Source organism: Oncorhynchus keta, chromosome 5 (genome assembly GCF_023373465.1).
Source record: "Oncorhynchus keta strain PuntledgeMale-10-30-2019 chromosome 5, Oket_V2, whole genome shotgun sequence".
Lineage (NCBI taxonomy): Eukaryota > Metazoa > Chordata > Actinopteri > Salmoniformes > Salmonidae > Oncorhynchus > Oncorhynchus keta.
The window spans coordinates 21,419,999-21,440,681 of record NC_068425.1 but is presented as its reverse complement, the minus strand read 5'-3'; the positions used below and the strand labels follow the sequence as shown (position 1 = coordinate 21,440,681).

Here is a 20,683-nt window from a genome sequence, read left to right as displayed (position 1 = left end):
TTTAGGTAATAATATACTGACTATGGTCTCACCTGAGAGAGAGGATGTAAGTAATAATATACTGGCCATGGTCTCACCTGAGAGAGAGGATTTAGGTAATAATATACTGACTATGGTCTCACCTGAGAGAGAGGATGTAAGTAATAATATCCTGGCCATAGTATCACCTGAGAGAGAGGATGTAGGTAATAATATACTGACCATGATATCACCTGAGAGAGAGGATGTCGGTAATAATATACTGGCCATAGTATCACCAGAGAGAGAGGATGTAGGTAATAATATACTGGTCATGGTCTCACCTGAGAGAGAGGATGTAGGTAATAATATACTGACCATGATATCACCTGAGAGAGAGGATGTTGGTAATAATATACTGACCATGATATCACCTGAGAGAGAGGATGTCGGTAATAATATACTGACTATGGTCTCACCTTAGAGAGAGGATGTAAGTAATAATATACTGGCCATGGTCTCACCTGAGAGAGAGGATGTAAGTAATAATATACTGGCCATGGTCTCACCTGAGAGAGAGGATTTAGGTAATAATATACTGACTATGGTCTCACCTGAGAGAGAGGATGTAAGTAATAATATACTGGCCATGGTCTCACCTGAGAGAGAGGATTTAGGTAATAATATACTGACTATGGTCTCACCTGAGAGAGAGGATGTAAGTAATAATATCCTGGCCATAGTATCACCTGAGAGAGAGGATGTAGGTAATAATATACTGACCATGATATCACCTGAGAGAGAGGATGTCGGTAATAATATACTGGCCATAGTATCACCAGAGAGAGAGGATGTAGGTAATAATATACTGACCATGATATCACCTGAGAGAGAGGATGTCGGTAATAATATACTGGCCATAGTATCACCTGAGAGAGAGGATGTAGGTAATAATATACTGGTCATAGTAACAACTGAGAGAGAGGATGTAGGTAATAATATACTGGCCATAGTATCGCCTAAGAAAGAGGATGTAGGTAATAATATACTGGTCATAGTATCACCAGAGAGAGAGAGGTTTTAGGTAATAATATACTGGCCATGGTCTCACCTGAGAGAGAGGAGGTAGGTAATAATATACTGGCCATAGTATCACCTGAGAGAGAGGATGTAGGTAATAATATACTGGCCATGGTCTCACCTGAGAGAGAGGAGGTAGGTAATAATATACTGGCCATAGTATCACCTGAGAGAGAGAATGTAGGTAATAATATACTGGCCATAGTATCACCTAAGAAAGAGGATATAGGTAATAATATACTGGTCATAGTATCAACTAAGAAAGAGGATGTAGGTAATAATATACTGGTAATATTATCAACTGAGAGAGAGGATGTAGGTAATAATATACTGACCATGATATCACCTGAGAGAGAGGATGTAGGTAATAATATACTGGTCATAGTATCACCAGAGAGAGAGGATGTAGGTAATAATATACTGACCATGATATCACCTGAGAGAGAGGATGTAGGTAATAATATACTGACCATGATATCACCTGAGAGAGAGGATGTAGGTAATAATATACTGACCATGATATCACCTGAGAGAGAGGATGTAGGTAATAATATACTGACCATGATATCACCTGAGAGAGAGGATGTAGGTAATAATATACTGACCATGATATCACCTGAGAGAGAGGATGTAGGTAATAATATACTGACCATGATATCACCTGAGAGAGAGGATGTAGGTAATAATATACTGGTCATAGTATCACCAGAGAGAGAGGATGTAGGTAATAATATACTGACCATGATATCACCTGAGAGAGAGGATGTAGGTAATAATATACTGACCATGATATCACCTGAGAGAGAGGATGTAGGTAATAATATACTGACCATGATATCACCAGAGAGAGAGGATGTAGGTAATAATATACTGACCATGATATCACCTGAGAGAGAGGATGTAGGTAATAATATACTGACCATGATATCACCAGAGAGAGAGGATGTAGGTAATAATATACTGACCATGATATCACCTGAGAGAGAGGATGTAGGTAATAATATACTGACCATGATATCACCTGAGAGAGAGGATGTAGGTAATAATATACTGACCATGATATCACCTGAGAGAGAGGATGTAGGTAATAATATACTGACTATGGTCTCACCTTAGAGAGAGGATGTAAGTAATAATATACTGGCCATGGTCTCACCTGAGAGAGAGGATGTAAGTAATAATATACTGGCCATGGTCTCACCTGAGAGAGAGGATTTAGGTAATAATATACTGACTATGGTCTCACCTGAGAGAGAGGATGTAAGTAATAATATCCTGGCCATAGTATCACCTGAGAGAGAGGATGTAGGTAATAATATACTGACCATGATATCACCTGAGAGAGAGGATGTAGGTAATAATATACTGACCATGATATCACCTGAGAGAGAGGATGTAGGTAATAATATACTGACCATGGTCTCACCTGAGAAAGGTTTTAGGTAATAATATACTGGCCATAGTATCACCTGAGAGAGAGGATGTAGGTAATAATATACTGACCATGGTCTCACCTGAGAAAGGTTTTAGGTAATAATATCCTGGCCATAGTATCACCTGAGAGAGAGGATGTAGGTAATAATATACTGACCATGATATCACCTGAGAGAGAGGATGTAGGTAATAATATACTGACCATGATATCACCTGAGAGAGAGGATGTAGGTAATAATATACTGACCATGATATCACCTGAGAGAGAGGATGTTGGTAATAATATACTGACCATGATATCACCTGAGAGAGAGGATGTCGGTAATAATATACTGACTATGGTCTCACCTGAGAGAGAGGATGTAGGTAATAATATACTGGCCATGGTATCACCTGAGAGAGAGGATGTAGGTAATAATATACTGGCCATAGTATCACCTGAGAGAGAGAGGATTTAGGTAATAATATACTGACTATGGTCTCACCTGAGAGAGAGGATGTAAGTAATAATATACTGGCCATGGTCTCACCTGAGAGAGAGGATTTAGGTAATAATATACTGACTATGGTCTCACCTGAGAGAGAGGATGTAAGTAATAATATCCTGGCCATAGTATCACCTGAGAGAGAGAGGATGTAGGTAATAATATACTGACCATGATATCACCTGAGAGAGAGGATGTCGGTAATAATATACTGGCCATAGTATCACCAGAGAGAGAGGATGTAGGTAATAATATACTGACCATGATATCACCTGAGAGAGAGGATGTCGGTAATAATATACTGGTAATATTATCAACTGAGAGAGAGGATGTAGGTAATAATATACTGGCCATGGTCTCACCTGAGAGAGAGGATGTAGGTAATAATATACTGACTATGGTCTCACCTGAGAGAGAGGCTTTAGGTAATAATATACTGGCCATAGTATCACCTGAGAGAGAGAATGTAGGTAATAATATACTGGCCATAGTATCACCTAAGAAAGAGGAAATAGGTAATAATATACTGGTCATAGTATCAACTAAGAAAGAGGATGTAGGTAATAATATACTGGTAATAATATCAACTGAGAGAGAGGATGTAGGTAATAATATACTGGCCATAGTATCGCCTAAGAAAGAGGATGTAGGTAATAATATACTGGTCATAGTATCAACTGAGAGAGAGGGTGTAGGTAATAATATACTAGCCATAGTCTCACCTGAGAGAGAGGATGTAAGTAATAATATCCTGGCCATAGTATCACCTGAGAGAGGATGTAGGTAATAATATACGAGCCATAGTCTCACCTGAGAGAGAGGATGTAAGTAATAATATCCTTAACATGATATCACCTGAGAGAGAGGATGTAGGTAATAATATACTGGCCATAGTATCACCTGACAGAGAGGATGTAGGTAATAATATACTGGTCATAGTATCACCTAAGAAAGAGGATGTTGGTAATAATATACTGGTCATAGTATCAACTGAGAGAGAGGATGTAGCTGATAATATACTAGCCATAGTCTCACCTGAGAGAGAGGATGTAGGTAATAATATACTGACCATGATATCACCTGAGAGAGAGGATGTCGGTAATAATATACTGGCCATAGTTTCACCTGACAGAGAGGATGTAGGTAATAATATACTGGTCATAGTATCACCAGAGAGAGAGGATGTAGGTAATAATATACTGGTCATAGTATCACCAGAGAGAGAGGATGTAGGTAATAATATACTGGTCATAGTATCACCAGAGAGAGAGGATGTAGGTAATAATATACTGGTCATCGTATCAACTGAGAGAGAGGATGTAGGTAATAATATACTGGTCATAGTATCACCAGAGAGAGAGGATGTAGGTAATAATATACTGACCATGATATCACCTGAGAGAGAGGATGTCGGTAATAATATACTGGCCATAGTATCACCTGACAGAGAGGATGTAGGTAATAATATACTGGTCATAGTATCACCAGAGAGAGAGGATGTAGGTAATAATATACTGGTCATAGTATCACCAGAGAGAGAGGATGTAGGTAATAATATACTGGTCATAGTATCACCAGATCGAGAGAGGTTTTAGGTAATAATATACTGGCCATAGTCTCACCTGAGAGAGAGGATGTAGGTAATAATATACTGGCCATGGTCTCACCTGAGAGAGAGGATGTAGGTAATAATATACTGACTATGGTCTCACCTGAGAGAGAGGATGTAGGTAATAATATACTGGCCATAGTATCACCTAAGAAAGAGGATATAGGTAATAATATACTGGTCATAGTATCAACTGAGAGAGAGGATGTAGGTAATAATATACTGGCCATAGTATCACCTAAGAAAGAGGATATAGGTAATAATATACTGGTCATAGTATCAACAGAGAGAGGATGTAGGTAATAATATACTGGCCATAGTATCACCTAAGAAAGAGGAAATAGGTAATAATATACTGGTCATAGTATCAACTAAGAAAGAGGATGTAGGTAATAATATACTGGTAATATTATCAACTGAGAGAGAGGATGTAGGTAATAATATACTGGCCATAGTATCGCCTAAGAAAGAGGATGTAGGTAATAATATACTGGTCATAGTATCAACTGAGAGAGAGGGTGTAGGTAATAATATACTAGCCATAGTCTCACCTGAGAGAGAGGATGTAAGTAATAATATCCTGGCCATAGTATCACCTGAGAGAGGATGTAGGTAATAATATACGAGCCATAGTCTCACCTGAGAGAGAGGATGTAAGTAATAATATCCTTAACATAATATCACCTGAGAGAGAGGATGTAGGTAATAATATACTGGCCATAGTATCACCTGACAGAGAGGATGTAGGTAATAATATACTGGTCATAGTATCACCTAAGAAAGAGGATGTTGGTAATAATATACTGGTCATAGTATCAACTGAGAGAGAGGATGTAGGTGATAATATACTAGCCATAGTCTCACCTGAGAGAGAGGATGTAGGTAATAATATACTGACCATGATATCACCTGAGAGAGAGGATGTAGGTAATAATATACTGGTCATAGTATCACCAGAGAGAGAGGATGTAGGTAATAATATACTGGTCATAGTATCACCAGAGAGAGAGGATGTAGGTAATAATATACTGGTCATAGTATCACCAGAGAGAGAGGATGTAGGTAATAATATACTGGTCATCGTATCAACTGAGAGAGAGGATGTAGGTAATAATATACTAGCCATAGTCTCACCTGAGAGAGAGGATGTAAGTAATAATATCCTGGCCATAGTATCACCTGAGAGAGAGGATGTAGGTAATAATATACTGGTCATAGTATCACCAGAGAGAGAGGATGTAGGTAAGATGTAGGTAATAATATACTGGTCATAGTATCAACTGAGAGAGAGGATGTAGGTAATAATATACTGGTCATAGTATCACCAGAGAGAGAGGATGTAGGTAATAATATACTGACCATGATATCACCTGAGAGAGAGGATGTCGGTAATAATATACTGGCCATAGTATCACCTGACAGAGAGGATGTAGGTAATACTATACTGGCCATGGTCTCACCTGAGAGAGAGGATGTAGGTAATAATATACTGACTATGGTCTCACCTGAGAGAGAGGATGTAGGTAATAATATACTGGCCATAGTATCACCTAAGAAAGAGGATATAGGTAATAATATACTGGTCATAGTATCAACTGAGAGAGAGGATGTAGGTAATAATATACTGGCCATAGTATCACCTAAGAAAGAGGATATAGGTAATAATATACTGGTCATAGTATCAACTGAGAGACAGGATGTAGGTAATAATATACTGGCCATAGTATCACCTAAGAAAGAGGATATAGGTAATAATATACTGGTCATAGTATCACCTAAGAAAGAGGATGTAGGTAATAATATACTGGTCATAGTATCACCAGAGAGAGAGGATGTAGGTAAGATGTAGGTAAAAATATACTGACCATGGTCTCACCTGAGAGAGAGGATGTAGGTAATAATATACTGGTCATAGTATCACCAGAGAGAGAGGATGTAGGTAAGATGTAGGTAAAAATATACTGACCATGGTCTCACCTGAGAGAGAGGATGTAGGTAATAATATACTGGTCATAGTATCACCAGAGAGAGAGGATGTAGGTAAGATGTAGGTAATAATATACTGGTCATAGTATCAACTGAGAGAGAGGATGTAGGTAATAATATACTGGTCATAGTATCACCAGAGAGAGAGGATGTAGGTAATAATATACTGACCATGATATCACCTGAGAGAGAGGATGTCGGTAATAATATACTGGCCATAGTATCACCTGACAGAGAGGATGTAGGTAATAATATACTGGTCATAGTATCACCAGAGAGAGAGGATGTAGGTAATAATATACTGGTCATAGTATCACCAGAGAGAGAGGATGTAGGTAATAATATACTGGTCATAGTATCACCAGATCGAGAGAGGTTTTAGGTAATAATATACTGGCCATAGTCTCACCTGAGAGAGAGGATGTAGGTAATAATATACTGGCCATGGTCTCACCTGAGAGAGAGGATGTAGGTAATAATATACTGGCCATAGTATCACCTAAGAAAGAGGATATAGGTAATAATATACTGGTCATAGTATCAACTGAGAGAGGATGTAGGTAATAATATACTGGCCATAGTATCACCTAAGAAAGAGGATATAGGTAATAATATACTGGTCATAGTATCAACTGAGAGAGAGGATGTAGGTAATAATATACTGGCCATAGTATCACCTAAGAAAGAGGATATAGGTAATAATATACTGGTCATAGTATCACCTAAGAAGAGGATGTAGGTAATAATATACTGGTCATAGTATCACCAGAGAGAGAGGATGTAGGTAAGATGTAGGTAAAAATATACTGACCATGGTCTCACCTGAGAGAGAGGTTTTAGGTAATAATATACTGGTCATAGTATCACCAGAGAGAGAGAGGTTTTTGGTAATAATATACTGACTATGGTCTCACCAGAGAGAGAGGATGTAGGTAATAATATACTGGCCATGGTCTCACCTGAGAGAGAGGATGTAGGTAATAATATACTGGCCATGGTCTCACCTGAGAGAGAGGATGTAGGTAATAATATACTGGTCATAGTATCACCAGAGAGAGAGGATGTAGGTAATAATATACTGGTCATAGTATCACCAGAGAGAGAGGATGTAGGTAATAATATACTGGTCATAGTATCACCAGATCGAGAGAGGTTTTAGGTAATAATATACTGGCCATAGTCTCACCTGAGAGAGAGGATGTAGGTAATAATATACTGGCCATGGTCTCACCTGAGAGAGAGGATGTAGGTAATAATATACTGACTATGGTCTCACCTGAGAGAGAGGATGTAGGTAATAATATACTGGCCATAGTATCACCTAAGAAAGAGGATATAGGTCATAATATACTGGTCATAGTATCAACTGAGAGAGAGGATGTAGGTAATAATATACTGGCCATAGTATCACCTAAGAAAGAGGATATAGGTAATAATATACTGGTCATAGTATCAACAGAGAGAGGATGTAGGTAATAATATACTGGCCATAGTATCACCTAAGAAAGATGATATAGGTAATAATATACTGGTCATAGTATCACCTAAGAAAGAGGATGTAGGTAATAATATACTGGTCATAGTATCACCAGAGAGAGAGAGGTTTTTGGTAATAATATACTGACTATGGTCTCACCAGAGAGAGAGGATGTAGGTAATAATATACTGGTCATAGTATCAACTGAGAGAGAGGGTGTAGGTAATAATATACTAGCCATAGTCTCACCTGAGAGAGAGGATGTAAGTAATAATATCCTGGCCATAGTATCACCTGAGAGAGGATGTAGGTAATAATATACGAGCCATAGTCTCACCTGAGAGAGAGGATGTAAGTAATAATATCCTTAACATAATATCACCTGAGAGAGAGGATGTAGGTAATAATATACTGGCCATAGTATCACCTGACAGAGAGGATGTAGGTAATAATATACTGGTCATAGTATCACCTAAGAAAGAGGATGTAGGTAATAATATACTGGCCATAGTATCACCAGAGAGAGGATGTAAGTAATAATATCCTGGCCATAGTATCACCTGAGAGAGAGAATGTAGGTTATAATATACTGACTATGGTCTCACCTTAGAGAGAGGATGTAGGTAATAATATACTGGCCATGGTCTCACCTGAGAGAGAGGATGTAGGTAATAATATACTGGTCATAGTATCACCAGAGAGAGAGGATGTAGGTAAGATGTAGGTAATAATATACTGGTCATAGTATCAACTGAGAGAGAGGATGTAGGTAATAATATACTGGTCATAGTATCACCAGAGAGAGAGGATGTAGGTAATAATATACTGACCATGATATCACCTGAGAGAGAGGATGTCGGTAATACTATACTGGCCATAGTATCACCTGACAGAGAGGATGTAGGTAATAATATACTGGTCATAGTATCACCAGAGAGAGAGGATGTAGGTAATAATATACTGGTCATAGTATCACCAGAGAGAGAGGATGTAGGTAATAATATACTGGTCATAGTATCACCAGATCGAGAGAGGTTTTAGGTAATAATATACTGGCCATAGTCTCACCTGAGAGAGAGGATGTAGGTAATAATATACTGACTATGGTCTCACCTGAGAGAGAGGATGTAGGTAATAATATACTGGCCATAGTATCACCTAAGAAAGAGGATATAGGTAATAATATACTGGTCATAGTATCAACTGAGAGAGGATGTAGGTAATAATATACTGGCCATAGTATCACCTAAGAAAGAGGATATAGGTAATAATATACTGGTCATAGTATCAACTGAGAGAGAGGATGTAGGTAATAATATACTGGCCATAGTATCACCTAAGAAAGAGGATATAGGTAATAATATACTGGTCATAGTATCACCTAAGAAAGAGGATGTAGGTAATAATATACTGGTCATAGTATCACCAGAGAGAGAGGATGTAGGTAAGATGTAGGTAAAAATATACTGACCATGGTCTCACCTGAGAGAGAGGTTTTAGGTAATAATATACTGGTCATAGTATCACCAGAGAGAGAGAGGTTTTTGGTAATAATATACTGACTATGGTCTCACCAGAGAGAGAGGATGTAGGTAATAATATACTGGCCATGGTCTCACCTGAGAGAGAGGATGTAGGTAATAATATACTGGCCATGGTCTCACCTGAGAGAGAGGATGTAGGTAATAATATACTGGCCATAGTATCACCAGAGAGAGAGGATGTAAGTAATAATATCCTGGCCATAGTATCACCTGAGAGAGAGAATGTAGGTTATAATATACTGACTATGGTCTCACCTTAGAGAGAGGATGTAGGTAATAATATACTGGCCATGGTCTCACCTGAGAGAGAGGATGTAGGTAATAATATACTGGCCATGGTATCAACTAAGGGTAGGCAATATACTAACTATGTAGTTCTTCTAACGAGCGTAATGTCTGCCATTCTGTATTTACAAAAGTTTCCTACCAAGCCCTTAGCACTGATGCTCCTGGAGATATTCTTGCTTGGATGGTCGTGGGACAGGAGGGACAAGTCTGTCTGTGGCCAATAGTGACCATAGTATGGCCAATAGTCCACCAATACGTCATGAATATTAACTATTGTTTATTTGACTGACCATGCTGGATATTCATTCAGCCGTTCTGGTGGGTAGTTCACACTAAGTAGGAATCAATGCTGTATATAGGTAGGCAATGTGCTGAACAGGCAAACATAGATAACTATTTTGGTCAATTTCAATCAAAACAATTATTGAATCACAAAGTATAACAGAAAATGCATACAGCATTTCTTAACTTGGTCAATTAACAACAAAACAATTATTGAATTTCAAAGCACAACATAAGTATCTCCCTGAAAATACATGCTTGTGTGATGTTACTTTACCAAATGGTATGCATACATGCATTTTTTGGGGTGTACCTGGGCCGAAAATGCTGTTGACCACCTTGCTCGCTGGCTAGTTATTTTCAAATGAAACACTATCATGTCAACAATCTGTCAACCAAATACAGAAGATGTTAGCTAGCTAGCTAAGTAGCCTTGTTAGCTAGCTTGAACATTGAACACACTAAGTTTAGCAGCTAACGTAGCTAGCAGGCTAAACACGCAACCTAATACTTACTGACTGGTAAGTCAGTGGAGGCTGCTGAGGAGAGGACTGCTCATAATAATGGCTGGAACGGTGCGAATGAAATGGCATCAAACACATTGGCATCAAACACATTAGAGGGAACATGGGGCTGAATATTGGACAGTAGGATACATTTTTACTATGACAGCCTATAGCTCCAGTTTATTATGAGGCCCTGATATGGAGAATAATCTCATCAGGACTAAAGAAGTAAATCTACAGGGAGGTGTCAGGGATATAACAGGTTGACAGGCCCTGTCTGCGCTCCGCTAGGGCCCACGATGATCAAATCACCAGACGGCAGACATAGAGTCACAGCTGAGAGGGACTCACCTTGCACTGCATCCAATATTGTGGTGACACCTGGCATTGGGATGTAAAATTGAGTTGAATATTGACCTAGATAAAATGTGACAACAATACAAGCCATTACGTCTTGGTGGAGGGGACAAGCAGGTGCATGTGTCTGATTTGAGACATGGCAGATATGTCAAAGTCACATCCTTCCAGATGAGGCAGCATGTCTAAAGGCTAAGTTGTCTTTAAGAGAAAATATTAACTCTCAAACCACCATGTTGTTCTGTTCGTGGAGCTAGAATATAAACACTGTGAGTGTGGCTACTCTAGTAGTCTGTTTTTAGCCGTGTGCAGTATTGTCACAAAGCTGCTTCCCCCATTTGTTCTATTTTGGTCACCATCTGCAAAGGCAAGAAACAAATGTCACTTAACAGTAATACTTCTGTGAACTAAACTATTGACTATACCAAGTCCAAATATTCTCAGAGTGCTTTGTTCTATCCTTGTATAGCTGACAGTAGCATCAGGAATTTAGGTAATATTATATGATGTGCAATATAGCATTTATTGAATGTTGTCTAAAGTATAGAACAAAGAGGCAGAGGCTTTTGGCACTAAGGATTATAGATCCAGCTTGATATTACATTACTTTACATCACAATGAGGGAGCCATGTTATTGGCAATGGACTAGTTAAGTGTTCCCCAGATGGTGGACCGGGACCCAGGCTGCGTCGCAGCTACAGTATATCCTCCTGGGTCGCAGCTACAGTATATCCTCCTGGGTCGCAGCTATATCCTCCTGGGTCGCAGCTACAGTATATCCTCCTGGGTCGCAGCTACAGTATATCCTCCTGGGTCGCAGCTACAGTATATCCTCCTGGGTTGCAGCTATATCCTCCTGGGTCGCAGCTACAGTATATCCTCCTGGGTCGCAGCTACAGTATATCCTCCTGGGTCGCAGCTACAGTATATCCTCCTGGGTCGCAGCTACAGTATATCCTCCTGGGTCGCAGCTACAGTATATCCTCCTGGGTCGCGGCTACAGTATATCCTCCTGGGTCGCAGCTACAGTATATCCTCCTGGGTCGCGGCTACAGTATATCCTCCTGGGTCGCAGCTACAGTATATCCTCCTGGGTCGCGGCTACAGTATATCCTCCTGGGTCGCAGCTACAGTATATCCTCCTGGGTCGCGGCTACAGTATATCCTCCTGGGTCGCAGCTATATCCTCCTGGGTCGCAGCTACAGTATATCCTCCTGGGTCGCAGCTACAGTATATCCTCCTGGGTCGCAGCTACAGTATATCCTCCTGGGTCGCAGCTACAGTATATCCTCCTGGGTCGCAGCTACAGTATATCCTCCTGGGTCGCAGCTACAGTATATCCTCCTGGGTCGCAGCTACAGTATATCCATCCTGGGTCGCAGCTACAGTATATCCTCCTGGGTCGCAGCTATATCCTCCTGGGTCGCAGCTACAGTATATCCTCCTGGGTCGCAGATACAGTATATCCTCCTGGGTCGCAGCTACAGTATATCCTCCTGGGTCGCAGCTACAGTATATCCTCCTGGGTCGCAGCTACAGTATATCCTCCTGGGTCGCAGCTACAGTATATCCTCCTGGGTCGCAGCTACAGTATATCCTCCTGGGTCGCAGCTACAGTATATCCTCCTGGGTCGCAGCTATATCCTCCTGGGTCGCAGCTACAGTATATCCTCCTGGGTCGCAGCTACAGTATATCCTCCTGGGTCGCAGCTACAGTATATCCTCCTGGGTCGCAGCTACAGTATATCCTCCTGGGTCGCAGCTACAGTATATCCTCCTGGGTCGCAGCTACAGTATATCCTCCTGGGTCGCAGCTACAGTATATCCTCCTGGGTTGCAGCTATATCCTCCTGGGTCGCAGCTAAAGCCTGGGTTCTGGCTTCATGTAGTATTGTTTTGTTTATCAGATGGTCCACAAAGCTCTTTAGATAGAGCCGAGTTAAACAGAGTCTGGAAACCACGGTAGCAGTGAGGGCCAATGAATAGGAGTTGCGAGGATACTCAGTGGTTAACAGTAAAAGTCTAATTGATTCTAATTTACTCGACAATGCATGACTGGAAGAAGCCGATTCACTGTTTTCACAAAAGCATTTTATTATTCCTATTTAAGTGTATTCAAAATGCTCATGAATTACCAGATAAGTTGAAAGGTAATGGATTTTGGGGGATTAGAATGACAATATTTTATCTTCATGGCTTAGCTAAACCCATAATCACAGGTGAATGGGAAATGAACTGTGACCATAATGATCCGATGAATTAGTTGGCGGTCTTTGCATTAGCGAAGGTAAAATTGTCAATTACACTGTGTAGGGTTAAACTAATCCTTAAAACTGAACACATGCATAATATATGGGAATGAAAACGAGATTTATACTGATTGGACTTGAAAGGGTTTATTATAAAGGAATTCTAATAGGATTAAGTATGTCTTTTTCATGTTAACCCATTGTTGAGTACCTACAAATGATAAAGTTTCCTTACTCAAGTCTAAAATGTGATAGGTTTGGCAGGTCAGCTGATGTTTCATTGATGAAAAGCAAGAGAAGAGGTAAAGTTACCGGCAGAGCCACGAGGCACCAGCATGCCTCTCCAAGCCTTGGAGCATATTGATCAAACTGTGCTCAGGATGAGACAGGTGTAAGTCTTAGCAGCAGTTTCATGCACTGAATAGGAAATGACCCCTTACGTCAACAGTGACGAGCACAACAACCCCCCACCCCACAACCAGATGTACTTACTGTACCACTATGGTCTTAAGATATTGAGCAGGGCTGGGAATTGGGCATGAGGAGAGTGCAGTCATGTCTGAGCAGAGGCTCCTGAACAGATGTGATAATAGTAACACTGTAAGTAAATAAATGTGTCATCTCAGCTGACTTTCAACCAATCACCTTTAGGTCAAAGGAATAGCTGAAAAGGTGTACAACTAAAATCATTTAATTTCTCAGGCCAGTCCAGACAAAACAAAACACATCTGGCAGGTGTTAATACAATAACACATTGAACCCAGAGACCCCTGTTATTTAGTCACATGTGTTACAGTAGAGACAGTTCTCCCACAGACTACATAAGAGAAGTGGGACAGAGACGGAAATAATTTGCTTCTCTGGTTTGATAAGGAAACAGCAGAGGACAACTGATATTCTAAGGGAACTGCTTTAACCAACTCACCCACTAGAGGGAGCTAAGCAATTCCTCATTGTAAACCCATCTGGTCTGAAAGCCAAGGTGAAGATCTTGAAGGATTCTGTTAGGACTGTCTGCCATTAAACAGAGATAGAATATCAACTGTCACATAGTTAGATCTGGTATCTGTTTCACTCTGTCATCTCCCTCTCCCTAACACTTTTAGCTGGATGACAGTTTTAAAAAGGCATGGCATAATCTTTGCGGTCACACCAGGGATTTGCTCAGTAGTAACGGTGCATGGGGAAACGGTCTGAGCCCTTCTAAGTGCCAGACTGGAACAGTGGCAGAAGCTTTGATCTAATCTGGTCTGTGTGCCCTCGCGCCAGCCAGCGGTGACTTGGGCAGAGTCAAGTGAGAGAGAGAGGTCGCTATGCTGAACACATTCCCACTGATAGGAGGCTGGGAGCTGGAGCGGTGAAAATTTGAGCAGACAACTAACACATATCAAATCCAGGCGCTGAAAATTGGGGACTTGCAGATTCACAGAGATTACAACTCTAGAGAGCAAAGAATTTGACATGGCAGTGCATTCCAAAATCCAACCCCAGATTACAGAGGTCATAGCGTAGAAGACAAATGATCTCTTGTCTGTGTAGATTGGGGAAAATCTCCTTCAGACACATCTTCTCCCAATACCTGCATGTCTCACAGTAATGACTGTTTGCATACTTAGAGTATCATAGATATATCGCAATAGAGTTTGCTTATGTTCATGTTCACTAGTTTCACAGTGGGATTTTGTTTTTTTCTACTGACTCAACATGACACAAATGTCCTAAAATGAGCTTTTCATGACTGCATCATGATGTAAACAGCAACCTGTCTCTTTCCCATGTTCCCAAACTACAGTATTTACCACTCATTTGTTCCAACCGGGCTTATGAACCAAATAAACTGTGATCTGAAAAAAAAAATACAGTGTAAATTATGTACCCAGACCTGCATTTTCTATTACAATATCCCTGACTAAAATAAATATCCACAGTGAGTTTTGATCCCTAACATTGGAATAAAGCCTCAAGCCATTGTACGAGTGTGGGGGTGGATTTAGCTCCATGTAGCACAGTAATAAAAGCCTCTTTCCTGTGTTTTGGAGACTTTGGGTTGTGACCAAGCTACAGAACGACTGCAATGTTCAACAACTTTGAACAGGTTTCATGACTATATTGCCCAGCGTTATTGCAAATCACAGTGGTGTGAGTTCCACTTTTGTTGTCTGCAAGGTCAAATTGGGCTAGATGGTCAAATCAATGTTTCCACTGTGCTGTAATTACCTCCCGATAGCTGTGTCTCTGTTTGGAATACACCTTAGTAATAGGGGGCATATCGACAAACATAAGTCATCTGATTAAGTCGATGATGACTCATTGGATGTTGTGTTTAATTCCACATCCCCATTTTACCACAGTAATCCCCCATGTAGGTGACCTTCAGACATCCACCTCAGCTGTTTCATTGCCTTGATTAAACATGTGGAAGGTCAAGCTCTTTTAATGAGATGCTCCTCAATAACATTAACCCTAACTTGTTCCATCATACAATGGCCGGAAAAGACATGGGTAGCAATACATTCCTGATCTGTGTTCTTAACAATTTAAGGGATTATCAATCAGCCTGCATGATCAATGACAGAAATATTGCCTATTTTTATGACAGAGGAAACTCGGCAATGATGTCATGAAAGGAAAATATGTAGGTCAATCAGCACAACAAATCCATTATGTTTTTGATATGGTCAATATCTAGCAACTTTCATAATGCCTTTCCATTCTCAGCAGCCGTACCATCATTGGTATTCTAGGCTGCTCCGCTACTAATGACAATCTATAATGGTCCTTTCTCAGCCATGTGCTGCTGATAAGGTCCCTGACCGGCAGTGTGATGCAGAAATCCCTACGGTCCTCTGGGAGGCAGCTTTTCAGAGTGGAGACTACATTACCACGTAGTCCAACCAATTACCCCATGGGAACGTCACCGCCAGTTTACTGGTACACTCCATCTACGCTAACACAAGCCCCTCGTCCCATTCCCTCTGTCAGGCAGGGGTTGAGGAATGGGGACTGCAGCGGGTCCCCAGCTATCCTACATGTCTTGATAGGGAGACACAATCATGCCGTGGGCCATGACACCCGCCAAGGAATACCTAGGATTACATTGTAATCACCCCACTGTGATTCAAACACATGCTAAATCAGGTCCCCTTGACAGGATACCTCACACACACTCACACACACCACACAGCGTCAGGCCCGCAGGCGGCAGTGTTACAGATAACTCATAGAGGATGACTCTGTCTGACAGAGGGACACAGTATCTGACCAGACATTACGTGGATTGGTGAATGTAATGCTGTAGGATCTAACTCCATTCAACTGCATTGTGAAATACATCATTCTTTCTACTTTGCCCTACAGCTATAAATATCTGGAAGATCAAAACAAGCTAAAGAGTTTCTGGCCGATTTGATCATTTATTCATTACCTGGAACATGAATGTAGGATTTATGATTTCAAACTAAAAGTGAATCCCTTAATAACAAACTTTGTTACTGTCACTGTGTCACTGTACTTTGGGAAAATTGCATTGAAGTCTATTAGCAATGCAGTGTTTTTAAACACTGATCTTATCAATTCATTTTAAAGGCTCATCTAAGGGAAAACTGTCATCCAAGTTAAGTTACATTAGGTTTTTCCCGTAAACAATGCCTTAGAAATACAGCATGTAGCTGCCGTTAAAATCAGCCTCCATGGTCAAAACCAGGTCTCCACCTATTCACAGCACATAATACCCATGCATTCAGACGTTTTGCCGATTAAGTTGGAATAGCTCTGCAGTATTATTTCAGAGGGGGGAAAAACGTCACGAGAGATAAATGGTAAATCCTTGTTCTCCATTTGTTGCATTAAACAGTAGGCACCATCTGCTGTATTCAACTGCAGAGTACAACAGTAGTGGGGCCGCAGCTGCCATCCGCAGGCACAGCAACCTGCTCACTGCCTTGTGTTGCACGCCAAACACTCACACAAAAAATAGTAACCTGGGTCTCTCATCATCCACCTGACCCAACCCACCACTCATGGCCGCTTACATAGAGACACACCTGCACATGAAGCACATGACTCACAGATTAAGCTAAAATGTCTCTAAACTACAGGCAGTTGGTTTGGTTGGCTTGCCTGGAGGGATTACTAAGCATTATCACATTGCACAAATGACACTAAACAGTCCCATGTATCTGATACAAATGTCTTTACCCATCTCTCTTCTCTCCTCCTCTCATCCCCACCCTCGTCCCCTCTCTCAGGCAGTAGGTGACTGAGATGGGCGTTCGTCTAGGCCTCTTGAGCGACTCCCCGTGGTGGTGGCCGCTACTGCTGCTGTTGCTGCTCTGCACTGCCCCCTGGTGCCAAGGTCGGCCTTTCGCAACGCCCTTGCCAGCAGTCAACGTGGCGGTGGTGTTCAGTGGCTCGGCCTACCAGCAGGAGATTAAGGGGCGTCTCAGCAGGGAGAACTTCATGGACCTGCCCTTGGAGGTGAATCCCATCACAGTGCTGGTAAACAACACCAACCCTCGGGCCCTGCTCACACGCATCTGTGACACACTGGCGGCCAACCGCGTACATGGTGTGGTGTTTGAGGACAACATCGGCTCGGAAGCCGTGGCACAGATCCTGGACTTCATTGCCCTGCAGACGGCCGTGCCCATCGTGGGCATCAGCGGGGGCTCCGCCATGGTCCTGCCACACAAGGTCAGTGACCAGGATTGGGATGGGGGACACTTGGTGTCTCGGCTGCCTGAGGAACATGCTTAAGTTCATCTTCTTTTTATTTTTGAAATAACCTTGAAGACCACATTATTTGTTTCCCCAAACTGCTGTAGAGAGTAGCAGCTTAACTGATGTGTGGTTTATGACTACACAGTCTCATTACATCAGAGGTTTTAAACCCTTTATATTCTAGTGACAAGGACATAAAGAACTGGGAAAGACCCCTGGCACAACTCACAGTACAAATAATAAAACCAAAACAACAATCTCAACAACACAGGTCCCCCAAGGTGAGCAAAGCACTCAGATCTTGAAAGCGCTCCACCACACACACACAGGCCAACTGTCATTAGTCTGGTGATTATCAGAGTCATAATGAACATTAGCGGACACACATTGCCATTTCCAGGTGACTTACAGCACATGATTATAAACTCAATGAATGTTAATGCTGCCCATACATACACTGTGGGTTTTTTGTGTCTGGCGGTCTTAGGCCAGAAAGACTGAAACAACAAGATGAGGTGTTAAACCAGGTAGCAGAGGGATGTCCAAATACTGCATCTAATACACTCATTAAAATATGAAGGTCAAAATCAAAACCTGTTAGCCTCTGCCACTTCATCCTTGTTCTATTTTTAAACTTCTGGTCCCACCAGACACAAATATGTTAAACTAGAGAAATCTATTGGTATTTGCTGGTAACAAATGTATAGTTTACAGTTGGACCCCTCATGTCAATAGAGTTATGCAATGATTTGAAATGTTGTATTACCCGGCATCATGCACTGGAGTTTGCCACCAGTAAATTATCAGAGGGATGTTTGTGATACAGATTAGACTGCCGTTAAATTGCTTTTAGAGTAAAGCCTCATAGGTTTAGGAGCAATGATCCCTCTCCCAGAGCGTTACACAAAGGGCTCAGCCACAGAGAGAAACTTTAATTAGACTGAGCATCACAATACTAGTCACAGAGACAGAGAATGCACGTTATGAGCATCACACTACTACTCACAGAGACAGAGAATGCACGTTATGAGCATCACAATACTTCTCACAGAGACAGAGAATGCACGTTATGAGCATCACAATACTACTCACAGAGACAGAGAATGCACGTTATGAGCATCACAATACTTCTCACAGAGACAGAGAATGCACGTTATGAGCATCACACTACTACTCACAGAGACAGAGAATGCCCGTTATGAGCATCACAATACTACTCACAGAGACAGAGAATGCCCGTTATGAGCATCACAATACTACTCACAGAGACAGAGAATGCACGTTATGAGCATCACAATACTACTCACAGAGACAAATAATGCACATTATGAGCATCACAATACTACTCACAGAGACAGAGAATGCACGTTATGAGCATCACAATACTACTCACAGAGACAGAGAATGCACATTATTAGCATCATAATACAACTCACAGAGACAAATAATGCACATTATTAGCATCATAATACAACTCACAGACAGAGAATGCACGTTATGAGCATCACAATGCTACTCACAGAGACAGAGAATGCACATTATGAGCAACACAATACTACTCACAGAGACAGAGAATGCACGTTATGAGCATCACAATACTACTCACAGAGACAGAGAATGCACATTATGAGCATCACAATATTACTCACAGAGACAGAGAATGCACGTTATGAGCATCACAATACTACTCATAGAGACAGAGAGTGACATTATGAGCATCACAATACTACCCCCAGAGACAAAGAATGCACATTATTAGCATCATAATGCAACTCACAGCCAGAGAATGCATGTTATGAGCATCACAATACTACTCACAGAGACAGAGAATACACATTATGAGCATCACAATACTACTCACAGAGACAGAGAATACACATTATGAGCATCACAATACTACTCACAGAGACAGAGAATGCACATTATGAGCATCACATCTTTATTGGTTCTATGCAAATTGATGTAGGCTGCGGATACAGAGGACTGGTGGGGCATAGCTCGCCAATCCACCGACCATAAACAAAGCGTTTATTCAGCGGGGGAAAATGGAGGGTGATAAAGCAGGCTGGCTGACCTCGGCTGGTCAGAGCAAGAAGAGAATACTGCTGTATTGTAATGTTTAGTCAATTCTAGCAATTTCAGCTCCGGTAGCTGGCTGCTTGAGTATGCGGCACACAGGGAACTGAGTAGCGGAAAATATGAGGTCTAACCGCCACCCTCGATTTCCATCAGTTAATCCACAGCTCAAATAGGATTTTCTCCCTCATGTTTGTGAGATTTTCATAATAAACGTGAGAAACGTGTTCCTCCACAACAGGAGACGGCCAGGGCCATGGACTCACAGTACCTTGATTACGCATTCACATTCATACAAATCCTCATGGGGTTGCAGTTCAATAGAGAGCTGGTTAAATGGATGCATTTCAACTCAATTGAATTTAAATACATTTTTCTACACAACAAATTGATTCATTGATTCAATCTTTACTTTGTGTGTGGCCGAGATGACTGCGAGGGAAAGTGTATTTGTTAGAAGTAACCCGGGGTCCATCAACAAAACAGTAATCAATATAGGAAACGCTCACAAAATGTGTTGGTGTAGGCCTCCCGGGTGGGGCAGTGGATAAGGGCGCTGTACTGCAGTGCCAGCTGTGCCATCAGAGACTCTGGGTTCGCGCCCAGGCTCTGTCGTAACCGGCTGCGACCG

At 41.2% G+C, this 20,683-nt stretch overlaps 1 protein-coding gene across 2 annotated transcripts in view; it reads left to right on the top strand.

The window, feature by feature from the left end:
- LOC118384711 (glutamate receptor ionotropic, NMDA 2C) overlaps nt 1-20,683 on the top strand; it is a 117,117-nt gene that overhangs the window by 48,973 nt on the left and 47,461 nt on the right. For both annotated transcript variants that reach the window (XM_052519069.1, XM_052519068.1), the window contains exon 2: nt 17,505-17,949. In XM_052519069.1, coding sequence (XP_052375029.1) covers nt 17,521-17,949 — 429 coding nt within the window. In that variant the 5' untranslated portion in view covers nt 17,505-17,520. The remainder of the gene's footprint in view (nt 1-17,504; nt 17,950-20,683) is intronic.